The sequence below is a fragment of the Silurus aristotelis genome, assembly GCF_946808225.1.
Source record: "Silurus aristotelis genome assembly, chromosome: 12".
Lineage (NCBI taxonomy): Eukaryota > Metazoa > Chordata > Actinopteri > Siluriformes > Siluridae > Silurus > Silurus aristotelis.
This window is the reverse complement of record NC_139585.1, coordinates 10,006,112-10,031,871: the sequence shown is the minus strand read 5'-3', so window position 1 is coordinate 10,031,871 and position 25,760 is coordinate 10,006,112. Positions and strand designations below refer to the sequence as shown.

The 25,760-nt window shown below is 39.1% G+C and overlaps 1 protein-coding gene across 2 annotated transcripts in view; it reads right to left on the bottom strand.

Annotated features, from left to right (window-relative positions):
- bmpr1ab (bone morphogenetic protein receptor, type IAb) overlaps nt 1–25,536 on the bottom strand; it is a 32,149-nt gene extending 6,613 nt beyond the window's left edge. Inside the window, exons 1-3 of one of the 2 annotated variants that reach the window (XM_083556583.1) lie at nt 25,258–25,536; nt 17,641–17,798; nt 7,110–7,322 (exon numbers count right to left, since the gene is read on the bottom strand). In XM_083556583.1, the coding sequence (XP_083412709.1) occupies nt 7,110–7,173 (64 nt within the window). In that variant the 5' untranslated portion in view covers nt 7,174–7,322; nt 17,641–17,798; nt 25,258–25,536. The remainder of the gene's footprint in view (nt 1–7,109; nt 7,323–17,640; nt 17,799–25,257) is intronic. The other variant, XM_083556584.1, reaches the window with a different exon arrangement.
- Between the last annotated feature and the right edge of the window lie 224 nt (nt 25,537–25,760).

The following is a 25,760-nucleotide window of genomic DNA, read 5'->3' as shown; positions in this document are numbered from 1 at the left end:
TGTTAAGCAGCTTTATAAAATCAAAGACTTGTGATATATGAACTTAAAAGCGTAAAATTATCATGTTAAATATTACAAACTACTAGCAGACACCACCATGCTGTCCAGAGAAACCAAGGGGTATGTGCACCATCAAGTCATAAACAAAAAATTAGGTCGTTATGGTAAATCCAGGCCTTTTTTTTGGTAAATAAACTGCTCTGACACTGACATAAATCAAGACCAACAATAAAATTCTATTTGTACCATATGAAAGCTAGTATTATGTCACTGGTCAGACAAACAGCTAATGCTGGTTAGCACCCAAATCATTATTAACACTGGCAGACCTGGCAAGTGTAGAACAAGACCTTTCAAAACAAACCTGGGATATTGAAATCTTGCATGCTTGTTTGTAAAAGGTAGAAGCTAATTTACTGGAAATTAGCCATCTGGCAAGCTAAATTCACAATGACACCAGGCTAATAGGAAGTTGACATATTTTAAAGGAAAATTATATATAATTTTTTTCTTTTTTTTGTCATTTCTTATGTATATGCATGTTTGTATAGGTGTATATATAAAATGATAAATTAATTGGTACTTTAGGCACAATAAACGTTAAGCTGTTTGCACAACAAACATTTTCTCTGCATTTTGTTCAATTACATAAGTTTTTGCTTGTTTTCATGCAGTTTAGACTGATCACAAGTGAACGCTACGATTAACCTTCAGACTAAACAAGTATTTACTGACTGACTAATCTTGCCTAACAGCAAGAAAACATGAAACTACAAGTTGACTCATTACTGATTATTTGCTAAAAAGAAGAGCTTCAGTAACCAAACATACTTAATAGTGTTGTTAGCTGAGGAGGTGGTCATTAGCTCCCTCATTAACAAACAATCTACATTTCCCTCTGCAGCACAATTAACCAGCAACATCGTTTATTTTTTTCCTGATAGTGAAGCATGTATTCGATTACAGCGCAGAGAATCACTCAGAGATGCTTTATCAAATACATGCAGGCGGGACACCATGACCAAAACAGACTCTCAGACTGTGAGTAAGAGACGAAGATAAAGATTGAAGCAGGGACAGAGGGAAGGCAGAGTCATGGATGTCTGAGAACTGTAACCTGATCTTTGTGCGTGCGTGTGTGTGTGTGTGTCTCTCTTAGACAAGCAGTGTGCACACAAAGACTCCTGTGTTGAGAACTGTGGTTCCTCTTAAAGTCACGGTGCTTCTCCTCAGCCTGCAGGTCCAGACAGGCCTTCTGGAGGCCTCGGCTCCGTCAAAATAAGCCCACGCCAACATTTACTCAAACGCCACATTCCACCCCTAGAGTCCCGCTTCAGTGCCGCACACCTCAACACTCATGTTGACAGAAGATGAGAGAGCTATGAAATCATCCTATAAATCACAGAAACACACATTTCCCTTTGTGAAATTACAGGAATATTGGGGGAGGGCCAGACTTGGAGCATATACAGTAGGCAGATCCAGTCATGTATCAGTGCAGATAGCAAGCAGTGACACCTCTACATCTATCAGACTGGGTGGAGTCGAGCTCATGCTCCGATATACAGCATGATATCTCTCCAGCCGCGTGGAGCCAGGCAGTCAGAGTGCTTTCAACTCAAACACTGTTATCAGCTGGGGAGTGGGGAGCAAACGACCAAACACACCGATATGACATGAATAGGTGGGAGGAAGGGTGGTAAGATTTTACTTGTTCATTGCTAAATAGGAAATGACCTCTGTGTCCCAAGGCTTTTTTATTTATTTATTTATTTATTTATTTATTTATTTATTTATATATTTTTACTACATTTAGGATCTCATGTTCTAAAAACAAATGAGGCCACAATAAAGCAGTGAGGCCCATAACAACCGGAACAGACATGATATAATGCGTTTTAAAATGAGTGCTCGAACATGGGAATGCGTTTAGACATACACATATTTGGGAGTCCTCTGTTGCTAATCGACTAGGAATTTTCAACACATGTTAGCTAATTAATGACTTATCTAGCCAACAAAAATAATATATTTTATACATTTCTTTCAGATGTGGTAGTGAGTTACTGAAAAGTATCAGTGCATTGATTGCCCATGAGTTCCACCATATTAAGAAATGTCAGCATATCATTATTGAGCCAAGAATTTCCCTAAGGTAACCTAAATGAGACCAATCCATTTCCTGGATAAGCTGTTAATTTATATTGCCAACAGAAAGAGAAAATCGTGACCATAGAATTAAATTATGCATTTTGTTTTGAAAACATTCCTCCTTTTCACCGTTTGCAGCAGCACTAACCAAATAATGATGTTAAGTGTGACTCTACCCTTATAAATAAAGACATCTACACTAAAGCAGGGCAGTAGTACTCAAGAACTCTAAAGAAGAAGGAAATAAAACTAGCTTTAATTCATTCATTCCTGAAAAACCACTGCAATTGAAACTCATGTACAATGTGAAATCTGAATCTTTTGCAGTTGCTTCGTGGCTTTTGTTAGTTTCATCACCAGGCGAATGTGATCAGCATCCTGCATAAAACCCTGCACAAACTGCAAGAGAAAGAATTAGGGGAAAAGAAAGCATTCTATTAACATTAAAAAGGCATGTGCCTTCTCTCCCACACACACCAACACCCCCTCTGTGTTGATTGAAAGCCTTTCCAGATATTCGCTGGGTGCCAGGGATATAAAATCTAAATCCTTTGTGTAAGGGTTTGATTTTTACAGTTGAGAAATGTTCGTTTGATGCCGTAGAGGAAAGCGTCCCTCTGCCCCTCCATTAAGCTGAGCATAAAATACACATGTTGAAAGCGTTTAATTTTACATCTTTGATCAGTTCGCAGTTTAGGCCAGGCGCCGCCACTGTTAAACAGAGCTCTAAACGATAATGGAGGAGGAAGCCGGTAATGTAAACACTGCTTGATGGAAAAAAGGGGAAAAAGTCCTTCTGCGAGGTGAGAGTCCACACTCTGGATTGCCTTTAGAAAACATGCTCACAGAGACCTGTTTTTTGTCGTCCTCCCCTCCCATCTCTCTCTGCAAGAGAGCACTAAATTTAATGAAGGAATGTGGGGCCATGATACAGGTTACTTTCATGTAAAGCTGTAAAAAGTCTGTTAAATTGGTCATGGTGTGTTCAGTTTACCTAGAGTCATGACTACAAAACTGCAAAAAAATAATACAAATTAAAAAGTAAACAAATAAGACGTAGTTGAGAATGCACATTAGTCTAAATCAGAGCACATGCAGTTCGGTGAGTGTGCCTCAGAGGGACCTCGGCAGCTCAAATTACTGCACCAACAGAGCCAGCCTCCAAACCCTATCCAATCTAGTCGCTTTTCCTGCTCCTCCCTTGAAAAAGACCTGCAGTGTCTCCCTGCTTCTACATGTGTGCTTAATTCTGGCTGGCCGTCACAGCGGAGTCTGAGGTCTGGCAGTGCTCAGGCAGTAATGAGTCCCTCTGACCACATTCTCCCAGCCTGCACACTGATCTTAAAGAGACAGCAGCCATATACACACCCCAGATCAGTCACCACTGCGCTCGAAACATGGCTAAAAACACAAACTCAACTTTAAAAAAAGAAATTCTGAGTGAGTGGAGAAATACCGTGAATTATAACTGCCCTATAAATGCAGTTATCCACCAGCTTCTACTTGGTATCAGATAGGAACTGTATGGAAGGAGTTTTTGCAGATTGCAAAAGCTCTAGCACATCTGGGGTTTAACCCTCATAAATATGAGGGCAATGCAGGCAGCTTGGAGAGCCCTGTTCAAAGCTCGTAATAGCCCGGAGCAAGATGTGAGCTGGGATATGCTAAGAATGCAAAGGCAAAGGGGTGGAAACTTCACACCTTGATAAACAGGATATGCCAGCTGGCTTTGAGTTGTTGTCTGAGAAACCGGGCTAATTCATCCAAACCACAGTGCATAGCATGACCAGAATGATCAGAATTAATTATACAGAGAATAAAGGGAGAAAAAAACAACAAAAAAAACCAACAACACTTTTCTATAAAAGTATCAACACGTGTTTTTTTTTTTCCAAGCAACCTGACTTTCTCAAGAACCACAGGAAAGTCTGCACAGGAAATGATGCAAGAAGTCAGCCAAGTCTCTTGAAGTCTATAATCAGGGCAGAACTCATTCTTACTGGGTCTCGAAGTCTAAGCTAGAGCTGTCGAGAAATGCAAATCCTCCACTACAACAAGGCCAAACTCAAAGTATTCATCCTCTGTCATACATCAAAACAAGCTAAAAACAAGCCACAAATTGCTAAATAAGGAACGTGCAGCTCTGCAGAATAATGCAGTATACCATGCATGTACCACACAAAACCTTCCTTTAACAGCTAATGTGTGCAAAAACATCTATTGAAAGACTGTGATTATTAAACAAAAGAATTGGAAGAGTTACCGCTAGCATGGCTTAACAATAAATCAGAGTGTCTGTAATGGCCAAAGGTCTTCAAGACATTGCCTTAAGTTTCAGAAGAATGTCTCAAACAATTAATAATCCTTTGCTATTAAAAGGACTAGCTTGTTAGAAAGAAATGAAAGGGGGAAAGGAGAACATGTGGAAAACAAGAGCCTGACTGAATCAAAGGGGACTGGATTCATTAAAAGTTTGCTTTTAATGGGTTGTAAGACACCTCCTGAAACAACCTGCGCAGAACCACACGGCCTTTCATATAGCTGTGCCCAATCACACACACATACACGCACACACGCACTAGCTGGGCCTTGTTAATCCCTTTCCGTCAGCATAGGAATATCATTTCCGGAGAAAGGCGAGTATTTTGTGCTTGGTGGAGAATAATGACCATCACACAGCGTAATACAGGAAATGGTTAAAGTGTTGGGAAAACGCAGATCACCAACAATAGACCCAACAAGCTTCCTGTAGTATGGCCTGGGCAACTGACTCGCAGGAGGAAAACGGGATGAATGAGCGCAGGCAGGACAGGAGTGATCATAAAAAGTTCAGAATAAACAGTACGGTTAACACTTCTGAGCAATCCTGAGCCATCCAAGTACTAAATTAGCAATTTCCTGAGCCATTCAAGTACTAAATCTAAATAGATTAATGAAAAGTGATGAGCCAAAACAGACATGCAATTCTTAGCATAAGGCCTGTGTGATGTTACTGCACTGGGCCACAATACACATACAAAATGGCTTAATTTGGTCAAAGCGTGTAGAACATTAGTTACTCTAAACGTAATTTAAAAAAGGTTTAATAGACATATATAGCTAAGTTTTAGCATTACTTTCAATTTTTTTATTTTTATTTTTTTACAAATGATGCAAAATTTCACAATGATGACCCCAAATTCTCCTAGCACAACTCCCTCTTGCTGTTTAAAACCAACCTTTGCAGTGACCGTGCTGGTTGCCCTTTTTTTTAATGACTCTGGCCATATTTTCAGTTTATGAGCACAAAGGAATGGCTTCCAGCGTCTGTTTCTGCACCCGTCCCAGAGTAGAGATCGAAATAGCAACACGGAGGACATATTCTAGGCTCACAAGTGACCACAAGGTCACATGACTCGAGGCGGCACAATGGACTGAACCAAAATACCTACGGCAATTTCGAGTCGGGAAAATACTCAGCCAGAGCGGCTGAGTATTTTCCCGACTCGAAATTGCCGTAGGTATTTTGGTTCAGTTACTCTTTAGTTTTGGTTTTGGTTCACATTACGCTTTAAAAGCTCCAGAAGGGACTCAAACAACAAAACCTTATAGCAAAAAACCTATGACCTACTTGTGACCCTGTATGTGAATTATAACCATTTTAAACAGAACTAATGAGACTGTGAGCTATGAGTCATTTCACCTTCAAAGCAAATCAGATCTACGCTAGTCCTACTGATGTCTTCCTGTTGCTAAGAATAGTTGTTCTCTATAACTGCAGGAAATTATACCCAAAAATAGAAAGGATTTCGGAAACAAACAAACAAACAAAAAAAAAAAAAAACCCAAACATGACCTGGTTATATTACTGAAAACTGCTCAAATTAGAAATAGACTACTAATTAATTGCATACGTTGGAGAAAATAGGCAAGGAACATAACCAATGTCACAGGAAAAACAAAACAACTCAGTGTAGACATGTAAAACGTATAACGAGTTCATTACATTACATTTGTGTCATTCACAGTACAGTAGAATAGTACTAACAAAAACATAAGATTACTTTTTATTAAAATTGTGAATGCTCTTTTATGTTAACTGTGTCTTTTTAAATCCTTAGTCAAACAATTGCCCTGTTAAAGTGCTTTTCATGATAACGCCCCATGTTATCTGTAGAAATACAATTGGCTCAATTCACCTTTTCACAATCTGCTCCATCTACAGATATGTGTCAGTTCCAACCCCCATCCACTGCAAACAAACAATCAGGGTTATGCTAAACGCCTCTCTATACATCTGCCCACACTTTATGCTTTACACACACAAAGTTCCAACCCAGTTTTAATGACTGACAAGCATCAGAGCATTTATGCAGAGCCAAATGGTTCTCTCTGGGACAGCAATGGCTCATTCACACCTCAGCAGCAGGAGACGAAAGATTTAGATTCCCACATTACAACTAGCCATTGATTTGGTTTGTTATGCGTAATAATGAACACATTACTTTCTCAAAAACAAGAGTCAAGATCATTTTTGTTAGAGCAGGACAACAAAAGCCATTCCCCCTGCCTCCATCTGCTATATATTATTAACTCCTTTTCTTATAAGAAATCATTACTGCAAAAATGCCCAGACTTTTTATTTTATCTGCCAATTTATACAAATGTAATAAAGAACAAATGTTAGCGGTTATAAGCGTATGTATAAAAAACACATAAAATGTTGAGGGATGGTGATAATTAATCACAATATTGATAACCTGTCACAATACAGTTTTCTGAGATAACAGGATCATTGTGATACAAAAGATTGTTTACATTATTACCATCATTATCAGGTTCAACAGTCGTATATCTATATATACACGTCATGCATTGTAAAAAAAAAAATAAATAAATAAATTATATATATATAAAAAATATTTATTAGATTTAATTGACCACTTCAGATGAGGGATTTGAAGAACTTCCAGTCATACCTTCTGTGAGATTGATGAGAAGGAAGACTCCAAACACTACAAAGAAGACCCTCATTGTCTTCATTGTGCCAGTTAAAGGGTGAGAGGCTGCAGATGTTTTGGATTGTAGAGTGACTGTGCAGAGGGACGTGTCTCAGGAAGCGAAGAGCAGGACAGCAAGATGGACTGGTGAGGACTTCAAAGCCTAATCATGGATTCCTCCTGGTTAAAACCCTGCAAAATACAGAGAGCACAACTAATTAGTCAGTCCAGTGACGAGCATCCTGTGATTTACGAGGCATGAACAAGTCGTCTTTTGTAAAGTTAAGCAAATTAAGTAATTTGTCTTTATTCCTTCCTATCATGCATTTTCTTTTTACCAAAGCTTAACCCCAGAGCTTTGATCACGGGGTGTATTATACAATGGCTGGCATTGGACCCGAGCCAGCGTTAATAATAACGGGTCTGCTACCTTATTGCTCCTGCGTGTCTCTGTGCAATTACCAGGTCCCCCATGGCTGCTTGGGACTCGGGAGAGCCAAGGCTAAGAGGCTGGTTTCTGTCACTTTACATTTGGCCAGGGGACAAATAGCCCCGACCTGCGCCCTACTTTTCACACTTCCAAAGTAAAGGGGATACTAAAGAAGGGGATTTAGTGGCTCAATTGGGACTTTTGCCTCCTCTTTTGGAGGAAACAACAGGTACAGCTATAACATGGACTCCAGTTACGACACCAGCAAAAAAAAAAAAAAAACATTCACAATTCTATTAGCTTACCACACACTATGCATCTTAAATACCACCACACAGGATTACAATCTTCAGATTTTAAAACTAAAAGGCACAAAAACCACCTCAGATCAGAAGAAACAACAAGTATTTTCGAGTAACCCAGTCCAGTTATTCTTATTTAGTACTTTTACTTATTATAGAAAACAGAGAGATGGCTGCAAAACATTAGTTATAAAAGTTTGAGGGACAGACTATGTGTGGTTAACAGTTGAGCATGCTAAGGCCTGAGTTAAGTTTGTGGGTCTGTGAGGGAAGACTGTTATATCACACTCATACAAGGCCCCCTGACACTCATAATTCCATCTGTAAACAAGAGCTTCCGCTACACACAGTCGGTGCTTAACACACAAGCCACACGCTGGACTCCTCAGCAACCGCTTCCCACTTCCAAACCTTTAGACTGAGAAACTGAATAACAGAGACTGCGATGCAATTTCACAATGTTAATCTTGAGCTTTCCTGACATGACTTGACATGAGTTAATATTATGATTAACTATACAACATGGTTCATACCAGCATGGCTGGGTAATAAACTGGAATTTTGCTAGATATTTGGCATGATTATTCACACAACTGCACAGGGAATACACAGGGGAAAAAATAAATCCTGCATTTCTTTTTAGAAGTACTTTTCCAAATAACAATAATAACTAAACCCCAAAGGGTGCCTCTGATTTCAACAGGTTAAACATATGAACCTGGATCGTGCCATTTCACACACATTTCTAGTAGTGCAATTATACAGACATCATAATTCTACTTTCATTGGAAATATTCTGTTCTTGACTCGGCCTTACAGAAAAAAACAACTATGTGTGGTCAACAGCTTGAATCACTGCCCCCCTCATAGTAAAGCATTGAGGCAGGGGAATGGGATTCTGGGAAGGAATTCCCAAAATCATCAATCACTTAAAACTTAAAAGGTAGGGGGTTGGGAAGCACTCTAGAGATGAAAATCTAAGAGGAAGCATGGATGGGGATGAATTTTGCCATTTTTGAAAGGAACAGAAGTCACAGGTGAAGGTCTAAATATAGGTCTGAAGAACTTTAAAACATGTCTTTGCATAATATCTACCTATAACGTGGTGAAAACAAATATTAAATAATGGACAAAACCTATTCTGTCTGTATGTGGCTTGGGGAGAAAAAAAAAAGTCTACCCACATGGGGTGCCATGATTATAAAGCAAAAAGAAACACAGCAGTGCACAAGTTAGTCATAAACCTGTTTTTTTGTTGGTTTTAAATGCATTAGATTTGTATAATACGTACAAGGCAAATAACATAAAATCAACCTACATTCTGATGTTTTCTTTCTAATATTGAGTCCATAAGCAATTATTTATCCTGTCTCCTACATTCCCTAATTTATCTGTAGCTTACAGCAATATCCAGATTCAACAGTTTAATAGTCTGTTAAACTGCTGTTAATGTGGATCTACATATTAAATGTAAATATTTTTGGGTTTAACCCTATGCCTTTATCCGTTTTCTGCACTGTAACCAATATCGTATTCTGTCAAAATTCCGATGCTGCCAATATTAGTCTGCGTCACCTAAATAAAAAATATATAGTAAAACAGAAGCTACAAAAAGTGTCCAATATAAAAGAAAAGTCTGCTGTGAGAAGTTTTTTTGTCATGTGTGTTGTATGCAGAAAATGGGTGCATTTGACTAATGTGTAGGCTTACTGTATGGTTTATGCAAATTCCATTCTCTTTACACTGCCTGATTAGAATGCATTTTGTGTATATAGTGTGTCAATCGCATTGTCTGTTAATCGTGCTCTTTAAGATGTAAACAATGATGGAACCTTTTTGAACCAGGCTGCTATTTGTAAGTTGAAAGGCAGATTCAGTGAGTTTTAAAGATACTAGTAAATTGACATGCAGATATACATAATAAGTCTGTCATTCTACATCATCCATTCTACAAAAATAATTAGAACCTCAGATTTTATTACCATCTATAGCATCTGGCTCTGCTGCCTCAAACAAAACTAAATGTGAAAGCAAACATGGCATATGCAGCCTGTGTGTGTGTGTTGGCATGCGGTCCCTCTAGGGGCCCCCTTGCAAGCACTGCAGCGCCTCGACTGCCTCTCAAGGCTCTGGAAAGAGCAGACTTCCCGGCTCCACTCACATTGTTTGCTTGGCTGCTCCTGTGCCTCATTCCAGGCTGGATTAGCATAAGAATAATGAGCACTCCCCCCTTCCAGCTCCCCCCACTATACTTCTCCTCTTCGCCTGTCCTGCTCCTCCTCTCCCTCTCTTTACCCCCATTCATTTATCATTCCCTGCTGGCTGTAGCCTCTCCAAAAACTCCGTCATGTTTGGCCGCTGGCGACACGCTGGCTCCCTCACATCCACAAAGTGTCTATCAGAAATTTATTAAAAGTCTGTATATCTGTCCAGAGACAGCGATGAAACAACACCTGTAACAGTATCGAAAGTGCTGAAATGTAGGAATCACTTTTGTTTCCAAACTGGGGTCGTTTGTTAGAATGTTGAGACACATCAGGTCTGAGTATTTTTATACATCTTAACAAGAAAGACATACAGTGGTGGACACAAGGGAGGTTGCAGTCTAAGAAATGCAAATGTTACTCGATTCCTTGGGTTGTAACAGATTTACACAAGCAGTAGAAGTTGCTGGGAAAAGCTGCATCAAAGATAAAGATATTAATTAGTAAACTTATGTTCATTATATATATATATATATATATATATATATATATATATATATATATATATATATATATATATATATATATATATATATATATATATATATATATATATATATATATATATATATATATATATATATATATATATATAAAATGTGTGTGTGTGTATGTATATAATATGAAATATATCTGTGTGTGTGAGAGAGAATGTAAACATAAGTTTACTATCTATCCATCCATTATATATATATATATATATATATATATATATATATATATATATATATATATATATACACATACATATATACACATACATAGATACACACACACACACACAGTGCAACCCCAATACTCGCAAGGGTTACGTTCTATGACTCCTCTTGCGAGTAACTAAAAAATCGCGATGTTTTGATTCTCTCCTTTTGGTTATATGGGGAAATTGTACTGTAAACATTTCTCATTCATATATATATATATATATACACATATATATACACACACACACACACACACACACACACACACACACACACACACACACACACACACACACACACACACACACACACACACACACACATGAATGAATGAATGAGTTTATTTGTACTTAGTCAGGGACAATGCACAGAGAACATTAGTCTAAGAAAAAAGAGATGTCATGTGCCAGGTTATAGCAAAAAAATGCTAATTTCCACCTGCAGTCCCTAGACAGATGTTACATTTGCAAAAAGTCATGAAATACATACGGTATCATACATGGAAACAGTATTTCACTCACATCAATATATACATACATACATACATACATACATACATACATAATAATCTTTCTCATATATATATATATATATATATATATATATATATATATATATATATATATATATATATATATATATATATATATATATATATATATATATATATATATACAGTGAGGAAAATAAGTATTTGAACACCCTGCTATTTTGCAAGTTCTCCCACTTAGAAATCATGGAGGGGTCTGAAATCGTCATCGTAGGTGCATGTCCACTGTGAGAGACATAATCTAAAAAAAAAATCCAGAAACCACAATATATGATTTTTAAACTATTTATTTGTATGATACAGCTGCAAATAAGTATTTGAACACCTGTCTATCAGCTAGAATTCTGACCCTCAAAGACCTGTTAGTCTGCCTTTAAAATGAACTTTTGGGTCATAATTCCACTAAACGTGTTTGGAGAAAAAAAAATGATGAGTACCATCCCAAGAACACCATCCCTACTGTGAAGCATGGGGGTGGTAGCATCATGCTTTGGGGGTGTTTTTCTGCACATGGGACAGGGCGACTGCACTGTATTAAAGGAAACCTGGTGAAAAACTACAGGAAATGTTTGGCCACTGTAATTGCAAACAAATGCTACTGTACCAAATATTAACATTGACTTTCTCAGGTGTTCAAATACTTATTTGCAGCTGTATCATACAAATAAATAGTTTAAAAATCATACATTGTGATTTCTGGATTTTTATTTTTAGATTATGTCTCTCACCGTGGACATGCACCTACGATGATAATTTTAGACCCCTCCATAATTTCTGAGTGGGAGAACTTGCAAAATAGCAGGGTGTTCAAATACTTATTTTCCTCACTGTGTATGTGTGTATATATATACAGTGGGTACGGAAAGTATTCAGACCCCCTTCAATTTTTCACTTTTTGTTATATTGCAGCCATTTGCTAAAATCATTTAAGTTCATTTCTTTTCCTCATGAATGTACACATAGCACCCCATACTGACAGAAAAACACAGAATTGTTGACCTTTTTGCAGATTTATTAAAAAAGAAAAACTGAAATATCACATGGTCCTAAGTATTCAGACCCTTTGCTGTGACACTCATATATTTAACTCAGGTGCTCTCCATTTCTTCTGATCATCCTTAAGATGGTTCTACACCTTCATTTGAGTCCAGAAATTTTTGATTATACTGATTGGACTTGATTAGGAAAGCCACACACCTGTCTATATAAGACCTTACAGATCACAATGCATGTCAGAGCAAATGAGAATCATTAAGGTCAAAGGAACTGCCTGAAGAGCTCAGAGACAGAATTGTGGCAAGGCACAGATCTGGCCAAGGTTACAAAAAAATTTCTGCTGCACTTAAGGTTCCTAAGAGCACAGTGGCCTCCATAATCCTCAAATGGAAGACGTTTGGGACGACCAGAACCCTTCCTAGAGCTGGCCGTCCGGCCAAACTGAGCTATTGGGGGAGAACAGCCTTGGTAAGAGAGGTAAAGAAGAACCCAAAGATCACTGTGGCTGAGCTCCAGAGATGCAGTCGGGAGATGGGAGAAAGTTGTAGAAAGTTAACCATCACTGCAGCCCTTCACCAGTGGGGCTTTATAGCAGAGTGGCCCGACGGAAGCCTTTCCTCAGTGCAGGACACATGAAAACCCGCATGGAGTTCTCCAAGATGGTGAGAAATAAGATTCTCTGGTCTGATGAGACCAAGATAGAACTTTTTGGCCTTAATTCTAAGCGGTATGTGTGGAGAAAACCAGGCACTGCTCATCACCTGTCCAGTACAGTCTCAACAATGAAGCATGGTGGTGGCAGCATCATGCTGTGGGGGTGTTTTTCAGCTGCAGGGACAGGACGACTGGTTGCAATCAAGGGAAAGATGAATGCGGCCAAGCACAGGGATATCCTGGACGAAAACCTTCTCCAGAGTGCTCTGGACCTCAGACTGGGCCGAAGGTTTACCTTCCAACAAGACAATGACCCTAAGCACACAGCTAAAATAACGATGGAGTGGCTTCACAACAACTCCGTGACTGTTCTTGAATGGCCCAGCCAGAGCCCTGACTTAAACCCAATTGAGCATCTCTGGAGAGACCTAAAAATAGCTGTCCACCAACGTTTACCGTCCAACCTGACAGAACTGGAGAGGATCTGCAAGGAGGAATGGCAGAGGATCCCTGAATCCAGGTGTGAAAAACTTGTTGCATCTTTCCCAAAAAGACTCCTGGCTGTATTAGATCAAAAGGGGGCTTCTACTAAATACTGAGCAAAGGGTCTGAATAATTAGGACCATGTGATATTTTAGTTTTTCTTTTTTAATAAATCTGCAACAGTGTCAACAATTCTGTGTTTTTCTGTCAATATAGGGTGCTATGTGTACATTAATGAGAAAAAGAAATGAACTTAAATGATTTTAGCAAATGGCTGCAAAATAAAAAAGAGTGAAAAATTTAAGGGGGTCTGAATACTTTCCGTACCCACTGTATATATATATATATATATATATATATATATATATATGAGAAAGGTCCATAAATGCCACAGAGGCTCAGTGTCTGGGTTTGTTTGCCTTTACTCATCTGCTTCATGAATACAAGGACTTAGACTGGTCTCTGAACTGTGAAGGATATTCCCAGACTTTTCATTCATATCAAGAAGCAGACACACAGTGCATCATTAACAACAACACAGATGATCACTCTCCATCAGCCTTTTATTCATATTCCTTATCTGTCAGGAGATCAAATCACTTCCTCAATATGTCTAGTGCAGCTGCAATTACTCTGCTATAAATAATACAAACAGGCTGACATCACTCACAGCAAAATCACTTCTAATATAAAGTGCAAATGTGTGGCTGAAACTAGCACCTCCAGTCTGACCTTCAGCAGTTCCTGGGAAACTTGTGCAAAGACTACTGTGGCTTTGCTGGCTGAAGAGTCTCAGGCCAGCCTGTAATTACTCCATGCAGCTGAAAATAAGGCAGAACTTCAGAGGACCCACATGCTTAGACACATTCCACGGGGGTAAAAAAAACAAAACAAAACAACTGTGCTATCACGACCAGAATCAAGCCATCACACTCACACACACACACACACACACACACACACACACACACACACACACACACACACACACACACACACACACACACACACACACACACACACAAGGTTGTATTGCTGCATAAGACCAATAGACTTTTACTGGAGGAACATCCAAGTTTCAGTTCTGCAGCCCAAACTCTCAAATTTAGTATAATTTCCCACAGAGGTACAAAACAACTGGCAGTAGAACAAAACCTATGCAACTACACAATCAATAACAAAGTTGAAATTGTAAATGAATTGGTATATTCAGTCCAAAATAATGTTACAAAACATCCTAGAAAAAAAAAAAAGGTCAGTAGAGACTTTACCGATTTGGTTTTTCATGAAAGCACATGTGCTGACTGAAACTTAAGAGTTTCACTGTCCCGGTCAGCTGCTTATCATTACTGGAACACCGCATCTCTGAGGACTTCATACGCCATAACCAAAGGCATTCCTCTTCAGCGGTCTGTTTTACTTCAGAACACACTTTTCTGTACCTGGGAAAGATCAAGCCTTCTCCATAATGTGGGCCTTTTTTAACGAGAGTGAATTCCTGCCTGCTAAGTCACTCATTCCTAATGAATACAGACCTGCGAAAGCCGTTCAGATGAAGCATTCAGAGGAAACAACGTCCTCATTCACGTGCAATCTTCACAAATATGAAGGAACCTGTCCTACGGTTCGTTAGAGGATGTTAAACACTGAGCGCAGTGTTTAAGTGGTGCAAGTTAAAAGACAGAATTCCATATTAACTGTGGCACAGAAATGTATTTCATGCAGGTAGTCTAAATGATTGCCACGAGAAAAGGCCTTAATGGATTTCACAAGGAGGTTCTTCTCTTACAGATCACTTTCACACTCTGCAAAATTTGTGCTGCCACGCTGTCTGCTCAGCCACTTTTCCATGGGCTTACAAATCTAGATGTCTGCCACACCGTGTTTAAAAGCATGCCTGTTCCCCTCCCTTCACCCATACAGACTAAGGAGACATGCTATGCAAACGTTTGGAGATCTGTTTTCTTATCGCTTGGGGGAAGGGCAGTTGTTTTGCTTTTTCCTGTGAAATTGAGCTCATCTGGTGCCGCTGTTCGCGCCACTCGCTTTCATGAGGCACTTGGGCCCGACATTGGTGGGGAGAGGCATTTTCCATTACCTGCTTGTGCATTCCAAGGGGGACAAATGATAAAAAAGGCTTATCTTATGTAGCAAACCTTCCTTCTTGCAAAGTCTTTCCTGCTTTGAAGAGCAAAACAGACATTAGGGTGGCCACAAAAACTAGCAGCAGCAAGTAAAAGGATGCTTAAAAGTAGCCCTTCCACCTGGTCCGGATCCATAAATCGCTCACATCAGGGACGGCATTTATTTAATCATAATGGCAGTTTTGTGAATATTACAAAAGCAACATCACAGTTTTTGTTTATTGGGTTTTACTTCCACTTCAGGCACGGTGGCTTTTCAGTGGTTATATAGAGTCCTTCAGTTTAATGTTCCGTAAGTATTCTAGTATTTTCTTCGGTGAAGCGTTTTCGAAGATTCCTAAATCAATTAATTAATTAAATAATTCACATTTCAACTAAGCGCAGAGTGGGAACACAGCACTGCAATGTCGAAGAAAACCTGACCACACTGCGGAAACCCACGGAAAACAACAACAACAAAAAAACACGAGCTTTAACATACCTCTCTGCTTCTCCTTGTCACTTAGCGTTGTAGCTAAATATTGGAAGTTGACTTTGGATGACAAAATATATTCTTACGTAAAATATAACGTATTACATTTAAGATGGTTTCTCAATATAATCGGATTATGTCATTTTTGGGGTTCAGAAACTGGTGGAAATGAGGCTTGCTAATTCACTGGATGTGAAAAGATGTAAAAGTCACAAGTCCATAGATTTTTTTGAAGGGTGGTGCCTTTTTAGAAAGTGCTGCAAAAATACTAAGCAGTTTTAATTTTACAGCTTCAAGCAAAGGCCGTCTAATTGAAGCGGCAGGAGAGCTGTAAAAGTGCAGATTTTACACATGTTCTCAAGCCAACAACCTCCTCAACACCACATTGTCTTCAAAGACCAAACATGGCGTTTGGTTTGTTTGATCTTATATCCAAGGGCACGGCTACACTGAAGCTCCGCCTGCCTCCACATTTTCATGCTTATGTCTAACACCAATGGGCATAACTGATAACTATACGACGGTGAGAGACTCGCATTCAGAACAACAGATTGATTTTTAAGGGAAAGCAATCTAAACCCCCCCCCCCCCCCCCCCATACATGGATATCAAATTGAGACTCATTATAACTACATGGATCACATTTCCACAGCTCAGCTGTCTGTGTGTGGTCTGAGTAACGACACAGACTCAAAGCTCCAGGGAAACTTTATGAGTGTGTGTGGAAATGACTGGAAAGGTATCTATGGCTTATGAATGCAGAAGTGGAAGGCAGCACAGCAGCATGTTTGTGCTGCAGCCACAGTAACGGTGAGGTCGGAGAAACACACTGGAAAACTTCTGAACTGCCTACAGGCGAGGACCCTGTTTTAAAGTCTGGCAGATCACACAGCCTCGTTCAGCTCCACATCCTTTGCAAACATGTGGCTGCAATTGAGTGGAACAGCCCCTCCCCCCAGGTCGCCATCTCACCAGGGCCGTGTAAACATCTCTGGGCCGCACGGCTCACTGAACCGCATTTGATTGGCCCCGACTGATCCACTTCTCCAAGCCAAACCTAAACTTTCACTCGGGGGTCAATCAAAACTAAGGCCTGCAGATTGGTGGGCCTTAACGTGGTCATTCTGAGAGGAGTGGCTGTATTCTGCTTGGCACGGAGGTGCATGCGTAAACAAACATTCCTCATGTGATTGAGGGGTGGGCCATTAACGTGGAGTGGAATTGGGGTAGAGAGGGCAGATTGAGTAGTGATGTGGACTCTGACAGACTAATCAAGCTCAACTAATAAGGAGACAGGAAACCGGCTGATTGCTCAGGTCGGTTTTTGCAGGGTTAGGGGGTTAGAACCTGCATAGGATAGCACAAAGGTTTTTAAAAAAAAGAAAAGAAAAAGTGGAGCGTTTGAAAAGTGAGGTTTACAGACTGATGCAGATTTCTGGTTTACAATACACATTAGTTTACACATTCCTCACATTTTTCAGAAAAAAATTTAAAAATATGCCCGATCCTACCTGAGAAGGGAGCCAGCGCAACAAGGCATGATGTTTCAGAGAGCAAGGGCTGGCAAGATTCATGAGTGTTAAAGGACAGGACGTCCCACGTTGAGGGAATTTCCAAGCCAGTTACAAGGAGCAGCACCACCGGCGTGTTCACAATCACTCAAAACAAACTGCAAAGAAGGTTTGGAAAAATATTGGAACAGTTAAAACAGAACTAGAACATATGTAGTGAAATGAAAATAATGGCATAATAATTACAGTAGGATGAACCAAAAAGTATATGGTGTAAAAGTAAAATTCTGTACTGTTAAGGGGGGAAAAAAATAAAAAAGAAAAGAAAAGAAACCATGTATAAAGATGGTTAGCCCAAAAAGTGATGACATTTGTAAAGAAATACACAGATAACCTTTAAGAGCCCTTGTACATTGGAAATAAAATACCAAGCACTAATAGCTAGCAAAAGGTTGCATGATCCACCTTCAGCTTTTGCTGATGTTTCTGATTTGTGCTGGATCTCAGCCACATAGACGGGGAAACACGAGAGAGAGGTTTCGGTTTACAGAATATTGAGTTAGACGCTGTGCTCATAGTTGCACCCGGTCAATGCACAGATACACAACTTGGATCCGGACTAAAAGCTGCTTGGTGCTTCAAACGCCACTTTGTTATGGGCATTCGGTTTGGTGAGGCGTATAATTGGCTCCTCAAAACTGCAATTTACAATTTTACTGCAACATTAATGCCTGCATTAATCCCAATCCATTTACTAATTTCTCACAAAATCAGTCAGACACTGAAATTGAATTAGAATTTGACACTTCTGCCAGTTTTCCAAATTCCTCTGAAACTAAATTGCACATGCCCACAGTTTCTTTTGCACTTCAATGAGTAGGCCACCCAGCAGAAACCGTTCCATGTTCCAATAACATAGGTTATTTCCACATACAGTCTGAGCAGATCAACAGAAAATCTACTTCAACATATCATCCAAGTTTGCCTGACATGTTTGTTAAGTAAGCAGAAATACAGCAGGAATATGAGTGACAGATGAAGGAAGCACAAGTCTAGCGTTTGAAGATGACCTTGGCGCAGTTAATTCCGACGGGTTTAGTAAAGCCAACAGAAAAGCGCGTGGGTGTAGGAAAGGCAGCTGCGGCGAACGCGATCAAAGCTAACAATTGACCGTATCTAATTGAAATTAAAGCCCATGAAATGAGAAGGCTAGCAGGGCTTATAGGGGCACACTCTTTACGGCGACACGGAAAAACTGGTGGGAGGCCACCGACATCTCATCCTGTGTGAAATACAATTTCCATTAGACATCACTAGATTACTTCTTTAACAGAGGAAGTACAATTCTAAAAGTTACTGTTGTTAATAGGCTTCCACAGAATAGCTCAGTAGACCTTTTGAAATCACAATTTTCTAGAACTGCAGCTTTGGCAGTGGTTCCAGCTGTAACATAAATGATAGGTTTATACGAATGAGCTCATTCGAATACATTGCTGTTTCTATAGTAACATCTCATACATTGTGACTTGTATGGTGGATGTTCCATATAAACAAAGAAAACCGTATAATCGCCGATTGGAGACGTTTCCTATAAAGTCTTTTTAAACATTTATGAAAGGAGCTTTGCTTTTGGGCTTGACGAACATGACGAACTTTGTGTTTTTTTTAAAGAGACTCTGGTGAGAGACGCTATAACGTACATGATAACGAAAACTCTTGTTCTACTACATCAGACTAAACTATAAACATTAAAAACAGTGAGCTGTTAGTTTACGCAGTATAAATGGTAATGGTCTGCAAATTGCTGTGGCATACAAGAAATAACACACTTTGGTTCCAACTGATAGAAGAAAATAATCCTCTTCGAGGTGGTAACACTTACTCATGCTTCATGCTGGGCCATATCACTCCACTGTTATGATTGTTTTCCTGTAATAGTGTGAGCCAGCGAATGTTATTCCTTACTAAACGGCATGTTTCTTGGACTTGAGCGAACCTGCGTACGGTTAAACCCAAGTTCTGATGAACTACTGGTGTTTGTTTTTAAATGTTATAGGTTAAAAAAAATTCCTGATCAGGCCAATGACACAAACCACATCACAATATACAAGGTGACAATTTCATGTTATGAGACACTTTGGATGGCCAGGCTCAGATATATACATAAATGTCAGCATCCTGTGTGGCTATAAAAAAATGAAGTTGATAAAAGGTGTTAATAATGAACCTCTTACTCTTATAAGCTTCCTTTATCTGAGTACGTTTCCTATCTCGGGTATCATAGGTGTTCATATTCACAGAGATTTTAAAATAAACCAGTAATAATAGACATAAAATAGATATCATCATAGACTAGAATTAAAATGTTGACAAAGATTAAATCTAAACGCACCGGAGAGAGATGTGTTAAAGGTAAACATTATATATGAGGGGAAAAAACAGGACTACTGTGAGAAAAAATTAGGGAAAAGTTTGCTTGTTACATGAGCAAATGTGGGTGAGAATTGATCACTCTTACTTTAAAGGGAAGACAAACAGTCAATTGTGTACTGTCTAAAAACATTTTCTAATTAACATTCTACTAAATTACTGTAAAAGAACAAAATGCAGTACAAGTGCAAGAGTACCAGTACTAGTCTGGTACTTAAGTACCAGATTCACAATCCTTATAAGGGACTAGAGTAGCAAGGTGCAAACCATTTTACTCGGTCGAATGTGCTTTGTGCTGTAAGATTGAACAAAATAAAGCTTTCATTGCATTAAAGATGAGCATTTACACAGAATCATATACACAGTTTAAAGTCTTCTAAATGGTACAAGATACTTCAAGTGATATGAACCTACTACAATAGATGCCATCTTTACAAATCAATTGATTTTTTACACCATCCTTTCGAGATGAAAAACTACATTAGAGTATGGTAGACAACTGTCCATCTGGCTTCACAGAAAGAATTCCAGACAATCAATTTTCACCGGCTTGCACTGTTTTTCCATGTTTTGCACACATTTATTGTGACACAAGTCTAAACTAAAAATACTTTACATTCACATGTTATTACTGAAGCTATGACACATTGAGAAAAGTAGTCCTGGGCCTTTTTTTTAGAAAAATAAACTGAAAAACATCTGGGACTTTCAGACTTGCAGCCAGTCTACAGTGAGCATGTCTTGATGACTTAGCGCAAGTCCACCCTGGAACTCAAAGCAGATGTGGTTATCTCTTTTTTTCGGGAAAGGGATAGACTAGCAGATGGACTAGGGGGTAGAAAATATGTCATGCTGCCACCGAGTGTTGGGAGTCCGTTCTCAGATTAATACCGACACAGACACAATCAGCTGCCTTCTTGTCTCCTCACTTTTCTGATGCTTTACCATGTCACAGCACCATCTGCCTTTATAAGACATGTAAAAATGGGAATGCAGCCCTTTAATTACAATCACTATACAAATCATCTATGAATATCTGGAGTCCCAAAAACCAAAAGTGCAAACGTTGGACATGCCAACATTTTTCCCTGACACTGTTGGCTCTGGTGAGTTAGTTGGCAATCCTGAGCAACATCTGGATTTTTTTTGTAAAGCTGCCTTGTGACAATGTTCTATTGTTAAACAACTGCACAAGGGAAATTGATTTGAACAGACTGACAATTCTGTCCATGTGGTGAAACCCTACTATTGATCAAGACACATCAAAACAAGTTGTTAGTCTTTAGCCCTCACTGAACTTAATAGAGAGAAAAAAAAATCAAGATTGAGATCAAGATGATTTAATCCCAAGCACAAGTTTTCTTCAATTTTCTACTGGCACTTTAGCCATTTCTATAAGTTGTATAAGTGCAGTATAGTGAAGACTATATATAATAATAATAATAATAATAAAAAATAAAATAAAAAAAAGCATAGAGAGCTCGAGAGTTCAAATGTGTGCTTTGAATTGTAAAAATCAACAGGCACTTCAGCTTTCATAAGAGGGTTCATAAGGAAACAGCAAAAACCACCTTTAAGCCATATAGGTGGGGCACATCTAAAAATATCCATTAGACACTAACCTCCTGTATTATGCTAATGTAGATTAGACTGGGGTATGTAGAGTTGGGGTCCAAACACAGCTCAGAATGTGAGTGTGTGCACTTTTACACACTCCTGCTCTCACATAACCAGCAAATTCCTTTGTGCTGATAAAATAAAAGATTGTGACTGAAATGTCCTCTAGTGTTAAAGCCTACATGCACATATTGTGATGAAAATGCAGCATGAAAGCTGAAGAAGAATTAGCTTGCTGTGCGATAGTTGATAGCCCCCATGCCAATAGAACGACTATTAAAAACACTTAGGTGAGGAAAAAATAAAATAAAAGGCAGGTATAGGAAATCAAATACCCCGGACTAAACCATTGTATCAACCAGGCAATTGAGGCAATGACAAAGTAACACTGTGTAAGTCTAGTCTAGTCTAACTATTCTGGGAATAATCTAAAGACAACCCGTGAAAACAAAACAATGCTATTGAGTTTAACAGCCCTCCTTTCTTTCTCATTTTTCTTTTTTCTTTTTACCTTCTCTTCTTACCTCAGAGCTTCTGAAAAGAGGTGTTCTTTGGTTGCCAGACCCACACAAGTCATTTGTAGACTCAGTGCTCATTAAGATCTGCCGATAACATTCAGTGAGAAAAAAAGTCGCCGAGCCAGGAAGTGCATGCCTGGCTCAGCAGTAAAAAGGGAAGTAAACAGGTAGGCTATTGCTGTGATGAGCGATAAGATCGCTCCAGACAATGTTTCCGCCTACATTCATTGCAGTTACCGTAGCCCTTCTTTGGCTTTTCAAAACCAAGTCTTGTGTCAGCCAAGGGCCTGGTACAAAGGAAAATCTCTGCAAGCGAATGGTGGACATGCACGCACACACACACACAAACACACACACAGCTACATCTTACAAATGACAATACATTACTAAGTGGTTAATTGTACGCAAGTAAAGAAAATAGCATAAACAAGACTACTGAAAGATTATACACAGCTCTGTTTAAGTAAAATGAGAATATTGCTTTCTCCTGTCCTTCAGCTCATAGCACATAGATTGAGGCAGTAATCTGACTCTTGTGCTTGCCTCCAAAATCCCCAACCCCCAAAGCAGCATTACACTCTTCCTGGTGAAAGCTTGAGGGGTCAAAAACACAGCCTAGGCTGTAAAAAATTAGGTAAACGGGAAACTTTTTCCTCAGGAATTCAGTCAGAAGAGAATAGGTTCGAGCAAATTCATGCAAAATCTTATCATGCAATTCACATACACTTACAAAGGTGTTAAGAGTACCGAGTTTGAACTGTATAAGCCTTCTTGAGGGCAAATCACATGTATCTGAAACACACTGAGACCCTATCAGCAGTGCGATCTTCCCACAAGTTTCCTAGTTATAGCAGCCCCACCACCACATTAAGTGCTATTAGAACAAAGCAGCTATTTTCATGGGAGAAAACAGTTTCACATCACACAGTGAATGAAACTGTTAGAGGAGGGAAAAAAACAGCACGGAAGATTTTTGTACTCAAATTCTAGAGCAAACAAAAGATTAGCTTTCTAAGTCATCTAAATCAGTGGCTTTTAAAACGAGAGGGCATGAGGCATAGAGAGAAGATTCTTTTTTTCCTTCCCACACACAATCCTTATAAAAGATGGATTTATGAATGAGCTCTTGGGAGTTATTATCTAGTTTACCTCCAATAAATATTCTGAAGATTATTGTACGCTTTTGAATACCAAGCCTAATATGTGTATAGTGTATTAAATAAACCTCTGGAGATTTTTTTTTTTTTGCTCTGGCAAATAAATAAATAAATAAAATAAAATAAAAAACAGGTAAGAGCAAGTATAGAGGCTGCATAAAGTGTAAGTGAACTCAAATTCAAAATTCCGGTAAACTGATGGGGAGGTAAAGGAGGGGAAATTCACACAATTACCCCGGGATAGATGCTTTCGGTTTACACACTATGACGTCCCCGATGATAGTGATTTGGAGGGCAGACAGCTTGACAAATTCTTAACCGTACACTCACAGTGGTGATAAAATCTTAAAAAAAATAAAAAAAACCCGCAACAGGGAGGTGAGAGTTAAAGTCACAGTTCAAATACGATATGATAGACATATATGCATGTCTATAGAAACAGATACAATCTTTAGCCACGAAAAACACATATTACACACATCTGTATCATGCATCCCATCAGACAATGTTGAGAATCTGCATATTAAACACACTAAGACAAAATTAGGCTCAATATTTATTACAATGCTTACAACTTATCCTGATTAACTAAAAGCTCGACTTCCACAACTAAGAAGCTGAAAATGCCCAGTGTTTACTCGCAAGTCTATTTATATTCGCTGCACCGAGACAGGCAGAATAAACCACAGGCACTAAAATATCGGCCCAGTTGTGTTCCTGAAGACTGGCACTAAAAGAGAAGCGAGGAGAAAAAAAGAAGAAGGAAAAAAAAAAGATTTTCTTAGCAAAGCTAGGATGCAAGCACAGCCCACTTTAAGCTTCTAATTTTCCCCTCAGTGTTTTTCTGCTTTTTTCCTTGAGCACGAGAAGTCCAAACTGCCCACTCTAACTGTCCGCGGATTTCTCGAGAACTTTATCTCGAATACTATTTGTATACAGAAGTCCACTGGTAATAAGTTAGGTCACTTTTTCATGGCTGGAAGGACAACAATGCACAGATTTACTGAAAAGAAAAAAAAAAATATGCCAGGAAGCCCTTGAAGCAGACCAATTTACTTTCCAAGCAGCATGCGTACAAACACACAAGGCTGACAATGTCCTGGGGGCCATGGTGGTACACTCAGAGACTTAATGATGCATTTCTCTAGAAGGTTCTCATCATGATTTGGTAGACAGACGTCCAGATGATGTCAATATCTGATACTTATTGATCCGAATGGCTCCAATGAACATGTCAAGCTTTGCTTTTGGAAAATAGAAGCCATACATATACCCTAAAACACACATTTTAAACAAAGCAAAGCAGTGTATAGTAGGCCTAGGCCCAAGTTTTCTACAAGTAGTGTGGTCAACACACACACACACGCACACACACACACGCCTGCAAGGTACATTTCCACGTTGCAGGTTAGAACTTGTAACAGATGCATCAAAAACACTCTTAATATAATAATTAATAGAGTAAACACGAAAAAAAGCTTAAAAATTGGTTTGTGCGGAGAACCAAAAGGAACTGTTACTTTTAATACGTAAGAGTTCAAAAATATTTACACATAAAAGGAACAGAAAAAAGACTGTAGCAATGAAGGCAGGGCTCCGTGCCAATCCGCATACTCGCTTACTACATAGTGTGAATAGAAACCGGCACTCTGCCTTCACCTATCCCTAAATAGGGCACATATCTATTTAGAACGCTAGTAGTCTAGTACAATGCAGAGCGCATCGGCTTTATGTGTATTTCACCAACACGCAGAATTAAACCCCGACAGGCGCCATTTAAAGCAATAACACAAGTATTAACCATGTACATTTTATACTTATCTAGTATGTATACTATTTATTACGAAATAACCAAATATAATGTTTTTCCCTGGACAAAACCAAAACCCACTCACCTCTATTTAATGTAAATTCACACCAATATGTAATACATCCACAGCAAACAGGTACAGGATGGCTGTATGTTGGTAGTGTGAAAGTATATATATTTTTAAAAAGTCGTATAAATGTCCCGGAATAAGAGTTAAAGGCGGGTTTATCCGGTTAGTGTGGGGGTGAAGGCGAGCCCCGGAGTCTCCAGCGTTGTTTTTATGTTAGTAGTAACCGGAGTCGTAGACATTCCGCTCGCGCAGCTCGGCGCTGGGCGAATCCTCCAATCAGTGCGCAGCAGACAGGCTTGTGGAAAGCCAAAGGCGTCACAAACGCCTAAAAAAATCCCGTAGCGCACATGTGATTTACAAAGTGAGGACTTTATCTCAAACTAGTGCTGCCTGCGCCATCTCGTGGACTCCCTGCTAAAATCATCAGTATTTCTTTCTAAACCACAACTCTTCAGAACTCCCCAAACACCAGGCCGCACAGAAAGAATAAAAACCTTTTAAAATTACTTACAGAAAAA